The sequence below is a fragment of the Echinops telfairi genome, unplaced genomic scaffold (assembly GCF_000313985.2).
Source record: "Echinops telfairi isolate 266 unplaced genomic scaffold, ASM31398v2 ScPeMD7_5167;HRSCAF=5991, whole genome shotgun sequence".
Lineage (NCBI taxonomy): Eukaryota > Metazoa > Chordata > Mammalia > Afrosoricida > Tenrecidae > Echinops > Echinops telfairi.
Window position 1 is genome coordinate 4,096,120 of NW_022109066.1, and position 17,024 is coordinate 4,113,143.

At 50.4% G+C, this 17,024-nt stretch overlaps 1 protein-coding gene across 1 annotated transcript in view; it reads right to left on the bottom strand.

Annotated features, from left to right (window-relative positions):
* LOC101662846 (glutamate receptor ionotropic, kainate 4) overlaps positions 1 to 13,267 on the bottom strand; it is a 234,021-nt gene extending 220,754 nt beyond the window's left edge. Inside the window, exons 1-3 of the mRNA XM_004716267.2 lie at positions 13,174 to 13,267; positions 9,389 to 9,486; positions 5,243 to 5,408 (exon numbers count right to left, since the gene is read on the bottom strand). Coding sequence (XP_004716324.2) covers positions 5,243 to 5,408; positions 9,389 to 9,486; positions 13,174 to 13,267 — 358 coding nt within the window. The remainder of the gene's footprint in view (positions 1 to 5,242; positions 5,409 to 9,388; positions 9,487 to 13,173) is intronic.
* Between the last annotated feature and the right edge of the window lie 3,757 nt (positions 13,268 to 17,024).

Sequence of the window (17,024 nt, forward strand, 5' to 3'; positions counted from 1 at the left end):
CAGAACAAACCATCGCCCGGGCCTGTGTTTGAGCCCACACTGTCAGTTGATCTCGCTCCTCTTTGCCCTGCCCCTGCATTTGACCAAGCACGGTGCCCTTCTCCAAAGGCTGGTCTCTCCTAATGACATGTCTGAAGCATGTAAGACAAAGTCTTGCCATCCTTGCCTCCTTGGGTTCCCCATTTCCATTAGTCCTGCCCCTCCCTGCCTTCTGTGCTTAGTTTTTGGGCAAATTCTACTGTTTTGGTCTCATCTGGTTGATTGTGCTGAGAATTCCATGCTTCCCTGTTGTTATTAGTAACTTGATAGAATTGTCTATTGGTTGGTCCGCAGAGGTGAGTTCAGTTCCAGACTTGAGGGGTGTCTGTGGATCACAGTCTTGGTGGGGAGGGTTCCACTAGTGTCTGTCAGACGGATACATCTGGTCATTTTGTTTCACAATTTTGAACTCGGTTCTACATTTTTCCTCCCTCTCTCTCAAGGACCTCCGATTGCGGTCCTGATCAGAGCAGCCGATAGTGGTAGCAGGATACCATCTAGTTCTGCTGGTTTCAAGGGAGTCTCATCTTTTGTCATCAGTGTGTGCATGGTCCCTTAGTCCTTCGAACTAACTGTTCCCTTGAGACGTCTATTCTCTTCACTCTTCTTCACTCTCGAGGAAGAGAGCCCAACAGCTCCATCTTAGGGCACTACTTGAAAGCTTTTAAGACACCGCCCCCCACCCCATGCTGCTCAACAAAGTTGTCTTTGTGGACTGTGTGATGCCAACTGACCTAGATGGTCCACTGTATTGTGGCACCGAATCCCAAAGCCAAGTAACCGATCCTCTCAAGGGGGTTGGTGACTGTTAAACTTGTTCAAATCTCCTTTTGAGATGGTCTCCCAATTCAGGTGGGATATTCTCAAGGTCATATTTTGGCTCTTGTTTTAATTTTCCTGAGTGTCACTTGAACTTGCATCGGAGCATTTTGTGGTCTGTTCCACAGTTGGGCCCTGGCCTTGTGCTGACTGATGACACTGAGTTTCTCAGTGGTCTTTTTTAATAGATTGACAATGCATCACCTTTCCCCCAAGGAGTGGCTGGTGAGTCTAACCAGTAACTCTGCAGCTGGCAACCCAACACTTAACCATGTATTGATTCCCATGTATTCAACCTGACTTGGTCTACATACATAGTCTCCATTTATGCTGCTGAGAAAACGGTATTTTAAATGAATAGGCCTTTGGTCCTATGAAATTCTATCATGTGATCTCTGGTGCCACTTGCATCACCAAAGCCATATTTTCTAACTACTGACCCTTCTTCTTTGTTTCCAACTTGTCCATTCCAGTCACTAGTGATTACCAATGCATCTTGATTACATGCTCGATCAGCTTCCGATTGCCTAAGTTAGTAAAAATCTTCAATTCTTCCATCTTTGTCATTAGTGGTTAATGTACACATTTGAATAATACTTGTATTGACTGGCCTTCCTTGTAGATATATGGATATTATCCCATCATTGACACACTATAGGTTAGATTTTGAAATGTTCTTTTTGACAATGAAGGCTATTTCTCTTCAATTCAGTCATTCCTGGTGTAGTAGACCATACAGCTATCTGATGCAAAATGGCCAATACCAGTTCATTTCAGCCCACTCGGCCTACAATATCGAACTCCAAGCATTCTTGTCTTCCATTGACCTTTATAGATCCCATCTTTATTTGTCTTTGGGGGCTGGAAGCATTGTATATAAGTATACAGATATATTTTAGCATTTTATGTAGTACCTAATTATAATGGTATGATGTAAAATAAATAAATAAACCAGCTGGTCATAAGTGTACTAACCTGAATGCGCTGTAAGTCAAGACAACTGTGATTGTCTTGGCTACAGTGTATTGCAGAATGCTCACATTAATATGTGTTCAAATATCCATAGAGAGGAGAGAGAATAAAATATTATCCAAATATTTTTATTTTATGTTTTTTTGCCACGGAACTGTCAGGCTGCAAAAACACTGATGATCTAAACAGTGCTGCACAATACCACCATCTGTGTTGGAGGAAACAATTGTTTCATAGCTGGGCTGTTCACTATGGCTACTGAGCACTCAAAGGGTGGCTAGTGCGATCGAGGAACTTAACTTTCATTCTGTTTAATTCATGCAAATTCAAACAGTCACCTGTGGCTGGCAGGTAACCGCATTTGTCATTGCAGCTTGAGAGGGGCCCTGTTGGAGGAGGATCGTAGAACAGTGAAGGTCAAATACATTGTGTTCAAGAAATCTACCTTCAAATCCCAGCCCTCCCACTTATTCATCAGGGGATTCGAACCTATGAGTCCGAGACAACTTGATGACAGTGAGTGTGAGGTTTTGAGCTAAGGAAAATCAGGGTCCTTTCTGAGTCTGCGTCCTCTTCTGTGATGGACGCTCAGACTCTGTTCATAGTGCTCTTGTCAATCTTTGCCTGGGAATTCCAGCGCACTCCGACTGCCTGTGAGTTAATACTTATCATGTGATGGTCTTACTTGCTGTACAGGGCCCTGTTTGGTTTCCCAATGAGGCTGCGACCTCCCTGAGAGCAGAGACTGCATATTGCTCTTCTCTTCTCTCTCCCACAAGCCTTGCCCTTATCTGGATCGCTGCATGCCTGTGCATTGACTGTGCACACGTCCAGCATGTTGGTTCCTGTCGGGTCCAGTTCAAAATGGCACACGATCAGATTTCTCTCTCCAAGTCTGAGTGTCTAGCTTCATGGGCCAAATTAGAGATGCTCAACTTCTATGCCCTCAAGGTCCCGAAGCCAGTTGCGCCATAGGACTATCTCATCGTTAGAATTACCTTCCCTCTGAAGGCATTCCTCTGTGGAGAAACCTCTAAGGGTTCTTGATCGACACCGGACCAAGCCCACATTCCCTCTGCGCTTCTCCAAGGTCTCCACTGCCTTCCCTTAGGCTTTCTTTCCATCTCTTGTCAATGCAGACTCAAAGCTCTTACTGGGTTCTCTTAGGCATGCCATCCGATTCCTGCTCCCCTCCCCTTCTCCTCCTCGAGCAACCCTATCACTTCTCTGGGCTTATCTAAACATTTTTCACCCTTTAAGGTCCCAAGGCCTAGGTGTACTGCACACTTCACACTTACCATAAACTACCTTGGGCTCTTTTAGGCTGAGGACCTCTATTGCTGTCTCCCTGCAGGGTAGAGGTCACAGCAACTTCATGTCCCCTAGAGAGTTCTGGAAGAAGCACTGAACTTGTAATGAAAAGACTTGCCTTTGACCTCAGTCTCTCCTGCATAAGTTATGTGACTTTGGGCAAATCATTTTGTTAGGTAGGTTAGCTAGAGCTGGGCATGTCCGTTAATGCGTGCCCAGAGGGCCAAGCTAGGGGGAACAAAGGAGTGGCACACAGCACATGTCCAGAGATTCCCGCTGGTAGGCAGGGGTGGGCGTGAACTTGAATTGGCCCACCTAGGCCAGGTGAACTCAATTCAGCCAATGGGGTCGATCAGGGGTCGTCCACCATGCCTCCCCGTGGAATCCTTGAAAAGGCAGAAGCCCAGAGTCGACCGGGAGAGAGAGAGAACTTTGGTGCAGAGAGCTTTGGCAAGACTTTGGGACACTTTTGCATGATGCCGAGCAGCTTCCAACCAGGCTGCATGTTCAGGAGGAGCCCCATGGGTGCCGTGTAAACCTGAAACTTCTTCTAACTTTCATAAAACTCACTTGGATCACGAGCCAGGCTTCGGCGTGAATTCTTTCTCACGTGGAGCCAAGGACTGAGGTATATCTAGCTACAGAGAGATCTAACAACTTCACCTCTGAATCTCAATTTCCTTGACTATAAGATGGAAAATTCTAATACCTTCAAACTCACTGGGTAGTTGTAAGAATTACAGAAAAGACATAAATAAGTACACATAGTTATTCTGATGTAGAGTGCTGATTCTCAGCGACGCTACAGGGCAGAGCGGAACTGCTCCATGCGGCTTTGGGGCTGTTGGTGCTATGGGAGCAGACCGCCCATCTTCCCCCCACGGACCAGCTCCTGCATTTGAATCGCCAACTTTGCAATTAGCAACCCAATGCTTAGCCCACTAAACTACTAAGACCCTTGCTCTCATGTGGCACTGGGAAGCTATCCAGTACATAACGGGCCACAGCCACACACTGCACCAAGTCAGGGCCAACTCGGAGCGACTCTTAGAGGAGAGGAGAGCTGCTCCTTTGGGTTTCAGAGTCAGCCTCACTTTTCTCCTGCAGAGTGACTGGTGGGTTCAAACCCCTGACCTGGCAAGTAGCAGTTCAATGCAGATCCCACTACACTACCAGTAAGGTACACTACTAGTAAGGTACAGATGTTGAAGAGATGAATAGGGAAGCATTCGGGTGTGAAGGTCTCATGAAGCTAGTGGTTCTGTCCCTCAAGAGCAAGGGGGCTTTTGCTTTGGGTGACATAGGGACCGCTGGAGGGGCTTCAGTATGCAGAGCAATTCCGAGAGCCACAGAATCAGATTTTAATGGAAGGTAGCATAACTTTGACAGGATCGTGCCCAAAGATCTGCAGGGTAAGGTGTGTAGGTAGGTAAGCTATGTTAGACCCAGCTGACTGGGGCTCAGTGGTAGCCAGTGGCCAGCATCTGTGCCTGACCACATATGGGTACACAGCTGCTGCCAGGAGCACACAGCTGCACAGATTTGCTGGAAGGTGCTGGTTTAAATTAGCTAAATCTCATAAACACCAAATTTATGTCGCAAATGGTCTGAGAGTCAGAGAAAATGCATTCCCCAAACCGGCACTGCAAAAAAATGCTTTATCAGGAATTGACCTTGGACCTTGTTCCATCAGCAAAACCCGATCTCCGGGGAAGCAGCTCTTCAACCCATTAAGTACAAATGCAGCCAATTTTATTTTTCCCTCTCCCGCTCTCTTTGTATCTCCTTAACAATGAGGCTGAGAATGTGGGAATTAAGTTTGGCGATGCAAAGAGGCTGGGAGGTTGGCCAGATTCTCCCCAAACCCAAATCTCTGCTTTGGGAGACCTGGCAAAGGGTGGTCCTGGACAATTCTGTGTGTGTGTGTGTGTGTGTGTGTGTGTGTGTGTGTGTGTGTGTGTGTGTGTCTTACATACACACATGTATAAACACACACGAATTCCCCACACCCAATGGTTCTCAGACCACAGCATCTGAGGGCGCCCTCCCCGTCCTGGTGTGTCTTTAGCCAGAAGGACCGGAAGCCGGAGTGCAAACTTACATTCTGCTTTGGCACAGATGAGGCAGGCGGTGGTGCAGTTGAAGAAGTTCAGGATCCCGGCGACAGCCACGCTGATGTCCGTGTTGCTGGGGTGGAGGTTGAGGGTTGTGAATCTCTGGAACTGGAACTTAACAAACTCTTCTGGGGCCACTTTGAAATGGGGGACCTGGGCAGGGGCATGAAACGGGCAGCGGGGAAAATCCAGGGTGGGTGAAAGAGGTAAAGCGCTGCGTGAGACAAAACGAAGGAGGCCGGGCTCCTGCAGAAGACCTCTGCCCGATGCCGCCCGGCTCGTGAGAGGCCAAGCTTGCAGGCCCAGGGCCTCCCTCCACGCAAGGACGTCCAGGACTTCCATCCCCTGAGAAAGTACAGCAAGAGGTCTTTACTCCCAGAGGAACTAACTATTTGCTGGGCAGGAGGGGCAACTGATTCTTAAAGGAATAATCCCTATAATATTTTGTTTGTAGTGCATTCATCAGAGCCAAGTTGGCAAGACGAGAGAAGAACTGCTGCCCTGGGGCCTGAGCGAGGCATCCCATTCTACCAGCTCAGCCACCACTTGGGTAGCCCAGTCTGCACTAACTTTTGAGGGGGAGCTCGGAGGCAGAGGGCAGGCAGGAGGCTCCATCAGGAGGGAGAGGCTGCGCCGGCAGCTGAGAGCCCATCTAGAAGCGGTGACTGGAGCCAGGTAAATAAATACCTGCTTTGGCTTCATTAGGACAGTGTCAGATTCCCTCTGCATCTATTACTGATATTTCCGGGAGGCGCTGCCCCTGCCTCCTGCCTGTCTTCTCCCAGGAAGAGAGATTAACAGGCTGCGATGGCTGCTCTATTGGCAGCGTGGGCTATTCTGCTGGTAACAAGAAAGTTAAAATGTAATAAGCTGCTATCCACCTTGATTTGGGTCTGTCGCCCTCAGCCCTGGCATCTGGAGCCGAGAGAGCTGAGGCCTGCCTGGTACTTCTATCACAGGCAGATGGGCCAGAAACCTCACCCAATCCCTCAGCGAGAGCCTCTGTGTGGGCAGGCCAAATTGTAGCAAGCCTGGCTAGATACTGCTGGGACAGCGACTAAGACTGGGGTAGGCGGCATGAAGAACTGCCCGAGGGAGAGTCAGCTGGCTTCGAGGGTGGGTTGGTCAGCAAGCATTACAGGAGTCTCTTTGCACAATGGTTCACGGGTGTCTTAGCAGGCGTCTGGGAAGATGCTGAGGGGGTCTCTGTAGGCGGTTACTGGTCTTATCCTTCTGGGGGAAGTTGGTCAGAGACCAGAGCTCCTCTGAGAGTGGGGTGAAACAGAAATCCGGGGGACAACCCACACTCAGCCAGCATTAGCTAGTGAGCAGCAGAAAGAACCAAGCAATATCGCCCTGTGTTTGGCGGTGATGAAAATGCTCAGAACTGGGGCAAGCCCAGTGAATTACAAAAGACTCTGAAGCGTGATGGTGGCCCGAGGCATGTCTGCCATAGAGGGTTTTCTCCCCTCTAGTGTCCTGCAGCCTATAGCGTTTGTCTAAAATGAGTCATATGTTAAAAATAACAGTGGCCGCACAGGAGCAAGATGGAGGTAGTGGCTGGGCAGGGCAGGGTGGAGTGGCTGATTTACACCTGGAAGCATGACCCATCAAAGTCCTCCGTGTGTGGCCATCACCTCCACTGGGCTCCCAGAGCAGCCAGCTCACCCCTTCCCTGCACTCCAGTAAAGGGCGGTGGTGACCTTACAGGTACCCTGAAATCCACTCATCAGTGATGTCGCTAAGGACTCTGAAAGATGCGGAACAAGTGGGTTTTGGAATCCACCGCCTTGGGTTTGCATTCAGACCCTGCCTTGTGATTTGGGGGCAAACCTCTTAGGAGACAGCAATAGATGCTCCTGGGAGCTTTGGGAGGTCAAAATGAGCCTCTGTGTAGGAAGGATGCGGTCGCTCAGTACCTAACGTGCAGTAAGCACTCACGGTCTCCGCTCTTTCTCTTGCTCCTCCTCCCCAGAGCTGCATGTGCATGGGATGGGGGTTCAGGGGCAACCCAGGGAAGGCGATGTTGATGAGGATCCCCCAGCATGGCTCTCCAGCCTGAAAGCTGCTGGGGAAGCAACCAACTGCTCGGAAAGGCCCACTCCTGCTGAATCTTCCTCTAGACCAAGATCAACCCACGATTGATCTGCAAGTGCAAATGCATCCCAGGAGTCACCAGGAAGGCTGGGAGTAGGGTGGAGGGTGGAGGGATAAAGAGAGGGAGGCAGGAGGGCGGGGAGAGCAGTGAGTCCCAAACCAGCCAGCCACTGGGGCTGCTGCCAGGTTAGCAGCATTTCAAGGACTGAACTCCTTGGTGAGAACTCCATCTCTTTTCCATGGAGCTGGGGGAATCAGTGTAAGGCAGTTCAGCTTCATCAAATATTAAAAGGAGTGCATAATCTGGACGGGGAGGGAAGGTTGCTCCGGAAGGAACACGCGCAGACAAAGGAGGTAATTGTCTGGCCAGTCCCCGGGCAGCGCTGCTGTCTGGCTGGTTGGTGATGGTACAGGGAATGGGCTGGGGGCTGGAGCCTCGGAAATCAGGGTCTGTATCTCCACCTCCAGCCCAGGGGACAGCATTTTAGAATGGGCTTGGTGACAGGGAGGAGGGGGGAGGGGCACAGAAAAGGCCAAGAGAGAACAGGAGAGAGGCTGGAGGCTGAGGTCTTGGCCACCTCACTTGGTGACGATCAGAGCGGCTGCTGAAACAACCACCTGCCACCGATGGGAGACTTCACTGGGAGCTTGGCAAGAGGGATTTCAATTCAACCCCAGCGCTCATGTCCTGGGGCCGAGGCCTGTGAGATGCTAGAAGGGACTACAGAGGGACAGGTGGATCTCTCTGGCCTGGCTGGCTGGTGAGTCAACCTTCTAGATATCTGAGAAAGTGGGGTGGATGGGGCCCAAGCCCAAGCCCTTCCCAGGCAAGAAAGCTTAGGGGGCTGAGGCTAGAGGGGAAGGGCCCAGTTACCAAGCACAGCCAACCCTGGGACGGGTGTCTCCAGGACACTTTAACCCTTTAATGTGCAGACCACAATGTGGCGAGTGGGCCCACAATAAAACAGGGAACACGGATATTCTGCCCACAGCCTCAAGGACTGGCTAAGTCCTCTGCTCAAAGTGATCCCAGGAGGCCGTGGGCTAGGAAGCCACTTGTCTGCTGCTGCTTCGTCTCCACAGAGGCGGCTGGCTGGGGAGGCCTCCGCTGTCATGCATTGTGGGGTGCCCCATCCTATTCTTGACTCTTTCTAAGGCTACAGCTTCTGGGAGCTCATCACCACAGGAATCACAGAGCCGGTGAACCATCAATCACTTCCCCTGCCCATTTTCCTCCCTCTCCCTGGCTAGTCCTCACCACCCTGCTCCATCGGCCCCCAGACCTGGCCAGGAAGGCCTTTGGGCTTGGAGGGGCTAGGAGTTCTACTCCTAAGGACTCCCAAGGACACATCTGAAGGAGAGGACTGTTCGGTTCCAGGAAAGCTTATTTCGCATTTGTTTTCTCTGGGGAAGAAGGGAGGGGAGAGTTGGAGGAGGCAGAAGTGGCCTGGGACTCAAAGACTCTTGTCCCGCCATGTTGCATCTCTCAGGGAACTAGAGCCAGAGGACATGGACTCGATGCCTTAAAACGTCAGGTCCAATTGGGGGTGGGGGGTGGGGGGAGACAGTCTACCAAGGAGAGGAGGTGGGAGGCTCCAGAAGAAAACAAATCAAAATCTCTTTTCCAGAGAACTTAGGTTTCCCGACTTCAGTTCAGCAATACAGCTGCCCCTCTTCCCAAAGGCATTCTTCCTCAGCCCTCCAATAGAGAAGCAGATCACTGAGGAGCTGCGCATGGGATCTGAGTACTGGAGTCCTCTTGGCCTCCCCTGGCCACCATCCTCCCCTTCTCCCCCTGGACCACTGAAGGCACCGCCCCAAGGCCGAGGGCCCGCAGGAGTTGTTCCCCCACCCAAACAGTGTGGAGCAAAGCAAGTGCTCAGGCCAACAACAAAGCCGCATCTCTTACTGTGCTGGGAGTGCTCTTAGTGGCACCAACCCAGTGGTGAGGGGCTCCTTCTGTTGGAAGCCCCTTGGGCCAATGACATCCTGGAGTCCCTGGACACACGTGCTGCCCCCATGGGCCCAACACTCACCTCCTTCTCCCCACAGATGTTGCTGATGATTGAGCTGGAGGCGGGGCTGGAGGATGGTCCCAGGACAGCCACGACCCCCTTGGGCAGGATCTGGCACACTGCAGCAGGCGAGGGGAGGCGGTGGCCGCGGCAGTGGAGGGCATCCGGCGGGAAAGAAAACACACCAGGTACTCATCAGGCCTGGCTTGGGACCGCGCTCCTGCCTGGACTGCAGGCCTCAAGCCCTCTAATAGTCATCCCTGCCCACCCCCACCCCCCACCACCCCCAAACCCAGGGCTGCTCCAGCTGCCCTGGACGACTCAGTTCCGGAACCGTTTTCTTGGAGTTCATGGAAGATATTAAATGAGGAGGTGGCCCAGGTTACGACGGCATACGGCCACAGCCAAAAGGTCACATAAATTGCCCGAGCTGACACTGAAAGACAGAGGATATTGGGAGAACCCCAAGTCCACCCCAAGTCTGTAGCAGTGTGGGCTGGGGGCACCCAGGCATGGTGCTCCTGGGTGGGGGGTCCACCCAGTCACCCAGCGCCTAATAGGTTAGTCCCAGAAAGGCGGAGAGTAGAGGGGAGAAGCGTGGTGTGGATGATACAGCTAACTCAGCTGATGTCCGAGGGCGGGGAGAGCATGTGGCTGAAAGGCAGGCAAGAAGGAAGGAAGGCAGAGAAGGAGAGGAGATGTCTCAGCCCCTGATGACACTCTCCCTCCCCTTTGCCTCACCAGTCTGGCCCGTGATGGTGAGTTTTGTGTCACCTTGGCTAGGCTGCGGTGCCCGGGCAGTCAGATACTAGTCTAGTTGCTTCTGCAAAGCGGTGGCGTGTGGTAAAACGCAAGGGAAGTAGAGTACTTTCCATAATGTGGGTGCATCTCAACCAATCAGTTGAGTCTCCCAAGACCCAACTGTTGGCCTCCAGACTATAAGCAGGAATCTTGCCATAACTCCATTCTTCCCATCAGCCGATCTACAGACTTAGACTGTAGGAATCTCCGGCCTGTCGCCTGACCTACAGTGTGTCCTTTGGCTTTGTGCTATCAACTCAGCAGGCCTCCCCACCGCCCCGCCCCCATCCCCCTCCTGTCAAAACTCAGAAAACCATACTCACTGCCAGCCAGTCAATTCCAACTCACAGCAGCGCTACAGGACAGGGTAGAACCGGCCTGTGGGATTCTGAGACATTAACTGTTTACGGGAGTAGAAAGCCTTGTCTTTCTCCCCGCCAGATTACTTCAAATGCTGCCCTCCCATTCGATCTCCCAGGCCTCCTGAGTGGAACCGACAAACCTTCTCAGGCTTCAATGAGCCAAGGTGTGGGCTTTTCTTATAAGACACTTTCAAAAGTGTCCGTTTCAGTTTGTTCTTGAGAGGTTCCTGCTCTCACCAGACTCTAAACCTCCAAAGGACAGAAGTAGAGCCATTTTGATGGTGAAACCCACACACAATGAGTTCTAGGGGACAGTACTCCGGCTTGTGCTCATTGACTGGACGCAGGAACCAACCAGACACGTGGTCAGAAGAAGATGTGAAAGTTTAAGACGTAAACATTCCAGAGACTAGGACTGGGAGGAAAGGGGACCCCACGGGGAAGCTAGTTCTCAGCGCACAAGCGCTGATAGCCGAGCAAGGAGCACCCTACCAATCAGCATCAGGGCTCCCACCTGCATGGCAGGAAGTGCCGTTCCTCAAAATGCAAAGATTAATGCCACACAGCACCTCTCCCTCCTAAGCACATGAGCGGCAGGAAGAGGCACTTTTCAGGTCAGTAAACTGAGGTGATGTATTAGTTCAAGGGCCTTGTTTCATCAGCTGTAAAGTCTGCCCTGCAAGAGGAAGCTCATTCTCCCAGTTCAGGGTTCTAACCATTGGTCAGCCCAGCCAAGTGATCGCTTCAATGGGCCCTGGGGGAGGAAGAACAATAACCCACAGAAACTGCAGGAGCCCCAGGACTTGTCTCAGCTGTGGCACAGGCAGGAATTTACAGCCTCCTGGCCTTTCAGTCCTAGTGGCGTAGTGGTGGCAAGTCCAGCAGTTCAAAACCACCAGGGGAAAGATGAGACTTTCTACTGTCATTAAAAAATAATAATAATAATTAACGTCTTGGTCATTGCGTGTGTGTGTGCGCGCGCGCGCGCATCTCAGTCGGTTGAGAGGCTGTGGCTCTGAGGAACCCCAGGGAAACTCATCAAGCCTTTGTCAAAACTCTTCCCAGTGTCCGAGTAGCCACGACCAGCTTTACTTGTGAGTAACCAAACCAAACCCACTGCCGTCAAGTCAATCGGCTCATAGCGACCCTCCAGGGCAGACTAGAACCACCCCAGTGGGTTTCTGAGGCCGCAGCTTTTTACAGAGTAGACAGCCTCAGAGTGACCCATGTAGGGTTTATAAGGCTGTACCTCTTTAGGGTAGCAGACAGCCTCATCTTTCTGCAGTGGAGCAGCTGGTAGATTTGAACCACCAACCTTCCAGTCACCACCCGATGCTGGTCACCCCACACCACCAGGGCTCCTTTACCTTTGAAGCATCATCTCCAAAGGCCAAGTGATTTCTATGTGAGTTTTCATAAGAGCCTCAACCACATTAATTTGTATCACCTGTTAGGTGTTTTGAGGAGCCCTGGTGGCATAGTGGTTATGTGTTGGGCTGCTAAATACAAGGTCAGCAGTTCAAAGCCACCACCCACTCCGAGGGAGAAAGATGAGCTTTCTGTGCCTCTGAAGAGTTACAGTCTCAGAAATACACAATGGCAGTCCTGTCCTGTGCTACAGGCTTGCTGTGAGTGGAAATCCACTCCATGTCAGTGTGTTGGGGTTTGGTTTGGGCTGAGTGCTTTACAGAAGTTCCTTATCCCACCAGCGACCCTAAAAAGCCAAATAACATGAAGGAAACCGGTTACTGCCGAGTCAACGGTGACTTATGCAATTCTCAAAGCTGTGACCTTTCGGAAATCGGGTGCCAGGTCTTTCTCCCGAGGTGCATGCGGGCAGGCCAACCTTTGACTTCATTGTTGTTCCACCACGGACACCCAACAGCTTCAGAATTGGATCTGATTTCCGGATTTCACCAACAAGGAAACGATATCTTACCTATGCTAACTCACCCAAGCTCACGCTCACAGCAAATGGTCAGACCCAGGCTTTGTGTCAAGTCCCTTGACACCCAACCCAGTGTTCGGTCTCCTTTCTCTTAGCCTTGTATTTTGTCTGCACTACTTTCGTAGTCCTGCTGGCATAGTGGGTAACACGTAGGGCTGCTAGCAGCAAGGTCTGTGGTTCGAAACCAGCAGCAGCTCTGAGACTGAAAGACGAAGCTCTCTACTCCCATTAAGACTTAGTCTCAGAAACCCCTGGGGGCAGTTTGACTCTGTCTGATAGGGTCTCTATAAGTCAATGCCAGTGATGAGTGAGTATTCTCATAGCTGTGAGTCCTACTGTGAGGTTCCCCTCCCCCCCCCATTCTGCTGAATCTGCTTCCCCCAAGGTCACTAAGGAGGACCTTGCATGTCGTCCGTTCTCTCTTCTTGCAGCATCTGAGGTCGATGACTGCATGGTTCTTTTAAATTTCTTAACATTGTCCAATCATGGAGGGAGCCTTGGTGGTGCGAGGGGTTAAGTGTGGGGCACAGACAGGTAACCAGAAAACCAGTGGTTGGAGCCTACCAGCTGCTTCATGGGAGAGAGAGGAGGCCATCTGCTTCCTTTAAGATGGACACCCTCAGAAACCGGTGCGCTCTCCAACATGGTTGCTGTGATTGGAACTAACTCCGGGGCAGGCGTTTGGGCTGCAGTACACTCCGGCCTCCTGTCCAGGATGGCTAAGCCAAGCTCCAGCCAGCTGTTGGACATCTCCACAGAGACTCCCCTCTGGAATCCTACACTCAGCATGGCGCCGCCTCACAGACAGGTAAGCACATCAGGAGTCAGGGAGAGCCAATCCTCAAGTCAGTGAACCGCGGTGAAGCGTTAGAACACAGCTCCTTGTTACACCAGCTGGAAGGCTTGCCCTGCAAACTGGGTGCACTCCCTCTCAGCTTAGCATCCCAGGTGGCAGGGACAAACTCGTTAACAAATAAACTCTAGGCACGCTTCACTATGAAAAACCGTGACTCTCACTGAGCCTAGAGGATCAAGACCATAGTTGCGGGGGACACCAAACAAGGCCAACCATCCAGTTCACAAAGACAATGTTCTACTTTCCACTTTGATAAGTGTCAAGGGAATCGTTAAAGCTCAGCAGCAGCCATCTAAGGTGGAACTATTGGTCTCTCCCTGTCCAGGAGAGAAAAGTGAAGAACATTGAAGCTGCATGGACACCACTAGTCCAAAAGACTAACGAATCATGCAAACATTAGTCTCCATGTCCTGAAACCAGAAGAAGTAGATGGTGCCCGATGACCACTACCCCCTTGTGGTAGTTACATAATCTGTTGCCAACCTGAGATTATTATGAGCAAAGGGGTGGTGTTTAGCCTGTTGATCAGGTTGCAGCTTGATGACTTCATTTGGAGGTGCTAAGAGATGAATAGCTCCCTGAGGCGGGACACACGATCTCTCCCTGTGAGATATTCCTGTTGACAAGCCACATGGAGCTACGCTGATGGCAGCCAGAGCCTTGGAGCTGGAGGAGCCATGTGGAGACCCACGCCAGCACTAAGATGCTTCCACCGCCACTGTATCCACAAGACTTTCCACTCCCTGGCCTGAACTCAGCGTCATTACATGTGTCGCGTGAGTCTGAAGAGGAATTTACAGACTGGTACTGGACATATGGGACAATATCGGATTTAGGGACTCGATCTGGACAGGTCTGGGATGTTTTCTTAATGTACCACTACTCTTTATATGAAGCTCTTTCCTATACACTTATGAGTGTCTATGAATTTGTTTCTCTAGTCTACCCGGATTAACACACCCCTGTTCTGAAAAGGATCACATTAGAAGATCCTGGGTGGAATGAGATAAAAACATGGAACTGAACTCAATATCTTAAGAGGAACCAGGCTGACTAGTTGAATAGAGAGGGGTCGGTCCCCCCAAAACGATGGCCCTTGGTACCCCTTCAGGTCTGGAACTGAACTCACTCCGTGTTGGAACAATCAACCGTTTAAGATCTAAAGGAAGCATTGACCCAAGGACAAAGTTCAGAGACTTAGGACAAAGGATCAATGGAAAGAGGAACCCAGAGGAGGAGAGGGCTCAGTGCTAGCAGTGACTGAGAGATCGCAGTGGAGGGTGGAATGAGATTCAGATGAACTGATGGTCTGCTCTGGAAGCCTTCCCCTGGTTCACAATAAAAAGTTAACAACAAAATGAAAAAACAAGAACTCTGATGAAAGCCTGTCTGGGTTAGAGTCCCAACTCTGTGACTAGCTGTGAGACCTTGCACAAATGACCTCTTTGGGCCCGTGTCCTCACTATAAAACAAGAGGAGTGACAACACCTTTCTTATAGGGTTGTGAGAATCGAAGAAATTTAATATATAAAATGTACATAGGTTGAAGCCTGATATACTACATGGCTATTCTTATGAGTATGCCTGGCCCTTAATCTTCATATTCAATCTGACTCGATCTTGATACTTCTATGAGGAATCTCCGCTATTATTTCCTGCTGATGGATGGGAAAACTCAGGCTGACTCCATTTAAATTACTTGGTCAAGATCAAATAGGTAAGATGGACCTACGTTGTTCCTGGACTCTTAAACCATGCTCAATCCTTTTAGATTCTGAGGCTGAAAATCATAGTTATCCTATTTCTGTCCTTCCTCTTCTTTCACGACATCCACTCACTTGGTTTAAAACTCAGCCAGGTGCTGGCCTGCTCACGCCCACTGTCTCCTCCCTTCCACTCTCATTGTCACTATTTCTGGTCAGCCTTTCTTTGCCACCTGCCTCCTCAGGGGTAGCCCCGACCACAGAATCTTCACTTCCAATCCATTTTCCCCATTTGGTGAGACAAAATGCAATCCTAAAGCCTCAATCGGTGTGCTTCTGAAGGACAGTGAACTTGTCCCATGTATCTCTGCCTCCTCTGGATCCAGCTCTGGGCCTGGTTCTGAGATCCAAAGACCAAACTCACTGCCACCGAGTCAGTCCAGACTCATAGTGACCTTGCAGGACATAGTAGAACTGTCCTTGAGGGTTTCAGGACTGTAACTCTTTATGGACGTAGATGGAGGCATCTTTCTCCTGAGGGGTGGCTGGTGGATTCAACGTGCTGAATCACCAGGGCTGACCCAGCACGGCCCCTCTGGCTCACAATAAAGTTTTGAAGCAAAGTTCACAATGGCACAAAGCTGGAAACAGCCCAAATACCCATTGGGAGAAGAATGGATTAAAAAACCGTGGTACACACACACAACGGAATACTAGGCATCCCTAAAAACAATGCTGAAACCATGAAACGCCTCATGTCAGGGATGGATCTGGATTCTATTATGCTGAGGGAAATGAGTCAATCACGAAAGGACAAATATTGTATGAGACCACTACTATGAAAATAAACATCCAAACAAAGGCAGGGTTCTGTTCTCGGGTCATCTAATCTATTCCATTTTCCTAGGTAATGCCCAGTGCTCAGGAATCATATAGCACCCCTTTAGGGGCACATCTTACAAACCACTTGACGGGGAAGGCCTCACCTAAACGGCACCAATTCCCCACGATACGGGGCGAGAGGAAGACCAGCCAGTTCCTGCCATACAACATTCTTCTAGGATCACCCCAAATTAACAGACGCCACCACAGGAGTGGTCAGTCAGCCTTACTGGAAACGCAAGTCAAGCGGTGGTGGGCCGAGGCCTCGTCTGTCTCAGGGACGATGATTACGCTTTGGTGTGGGGAAGCCAGGCGGGGAAGCCTGCTGTTGGGGAAGGAAAAGAAACACTTAGCATGAAGGGAGGAGACCACCAAGGGAGCATCAGCTCGCTATCATGTCCCTAACTGGGCGCTCGTGACTTGGTTTTGATGCAGCCTTCTGTCTGTGAACAACCAGGACTTTAACCCTGTCCTTTCAAGGCGAGCATCATCCTTATAGGTCACACCAGAAGAATCCAATTTGGAACTCCCACTAAACAAACGGGACTTTCCTTGAAACACACTGGTAGCAGATTAAAGGAACTGAACTACTCCCATGGGCCTAAGGCTGAAATGCCCTACTGTGAGACGAAGCAGACGACTACTATGCCAAGGCGATGGATGAGGAAGACATTGGGCTTCCGCTCAAAATCCATGCCTTCCTTGAGGACGCCCGATAAATGGCAACTCAAGACCACCTTACATGTGCTCTTCCAGACTCTCTCGCCTTTTATGACATAGTTAGTCCAGTCCTACCTTTAGGAAGAAGTCCTACCTTTATGAAAGTTCTGCCCCGTCTCCCACCATTATTGTTTAAATGTCCAGTCACCTAGGCTGGCAATCTGTACAAATCAACAACAAAATATTTTGGTTGGCAATCTACAAATCAACAACAAAATACTTTGGTCTAAATATGTCCTACACACGTATCTTTCTTTTTCTTGACAGTGTTTTAAATTCTATATCATCGGCTAAATTAGAGGTGGTATCAATAGAACTACCATGTGCCCCATGGGAACCCATGCTAACGACCTTCAACAAAATAATAATGATGGCTTTAAAGTGA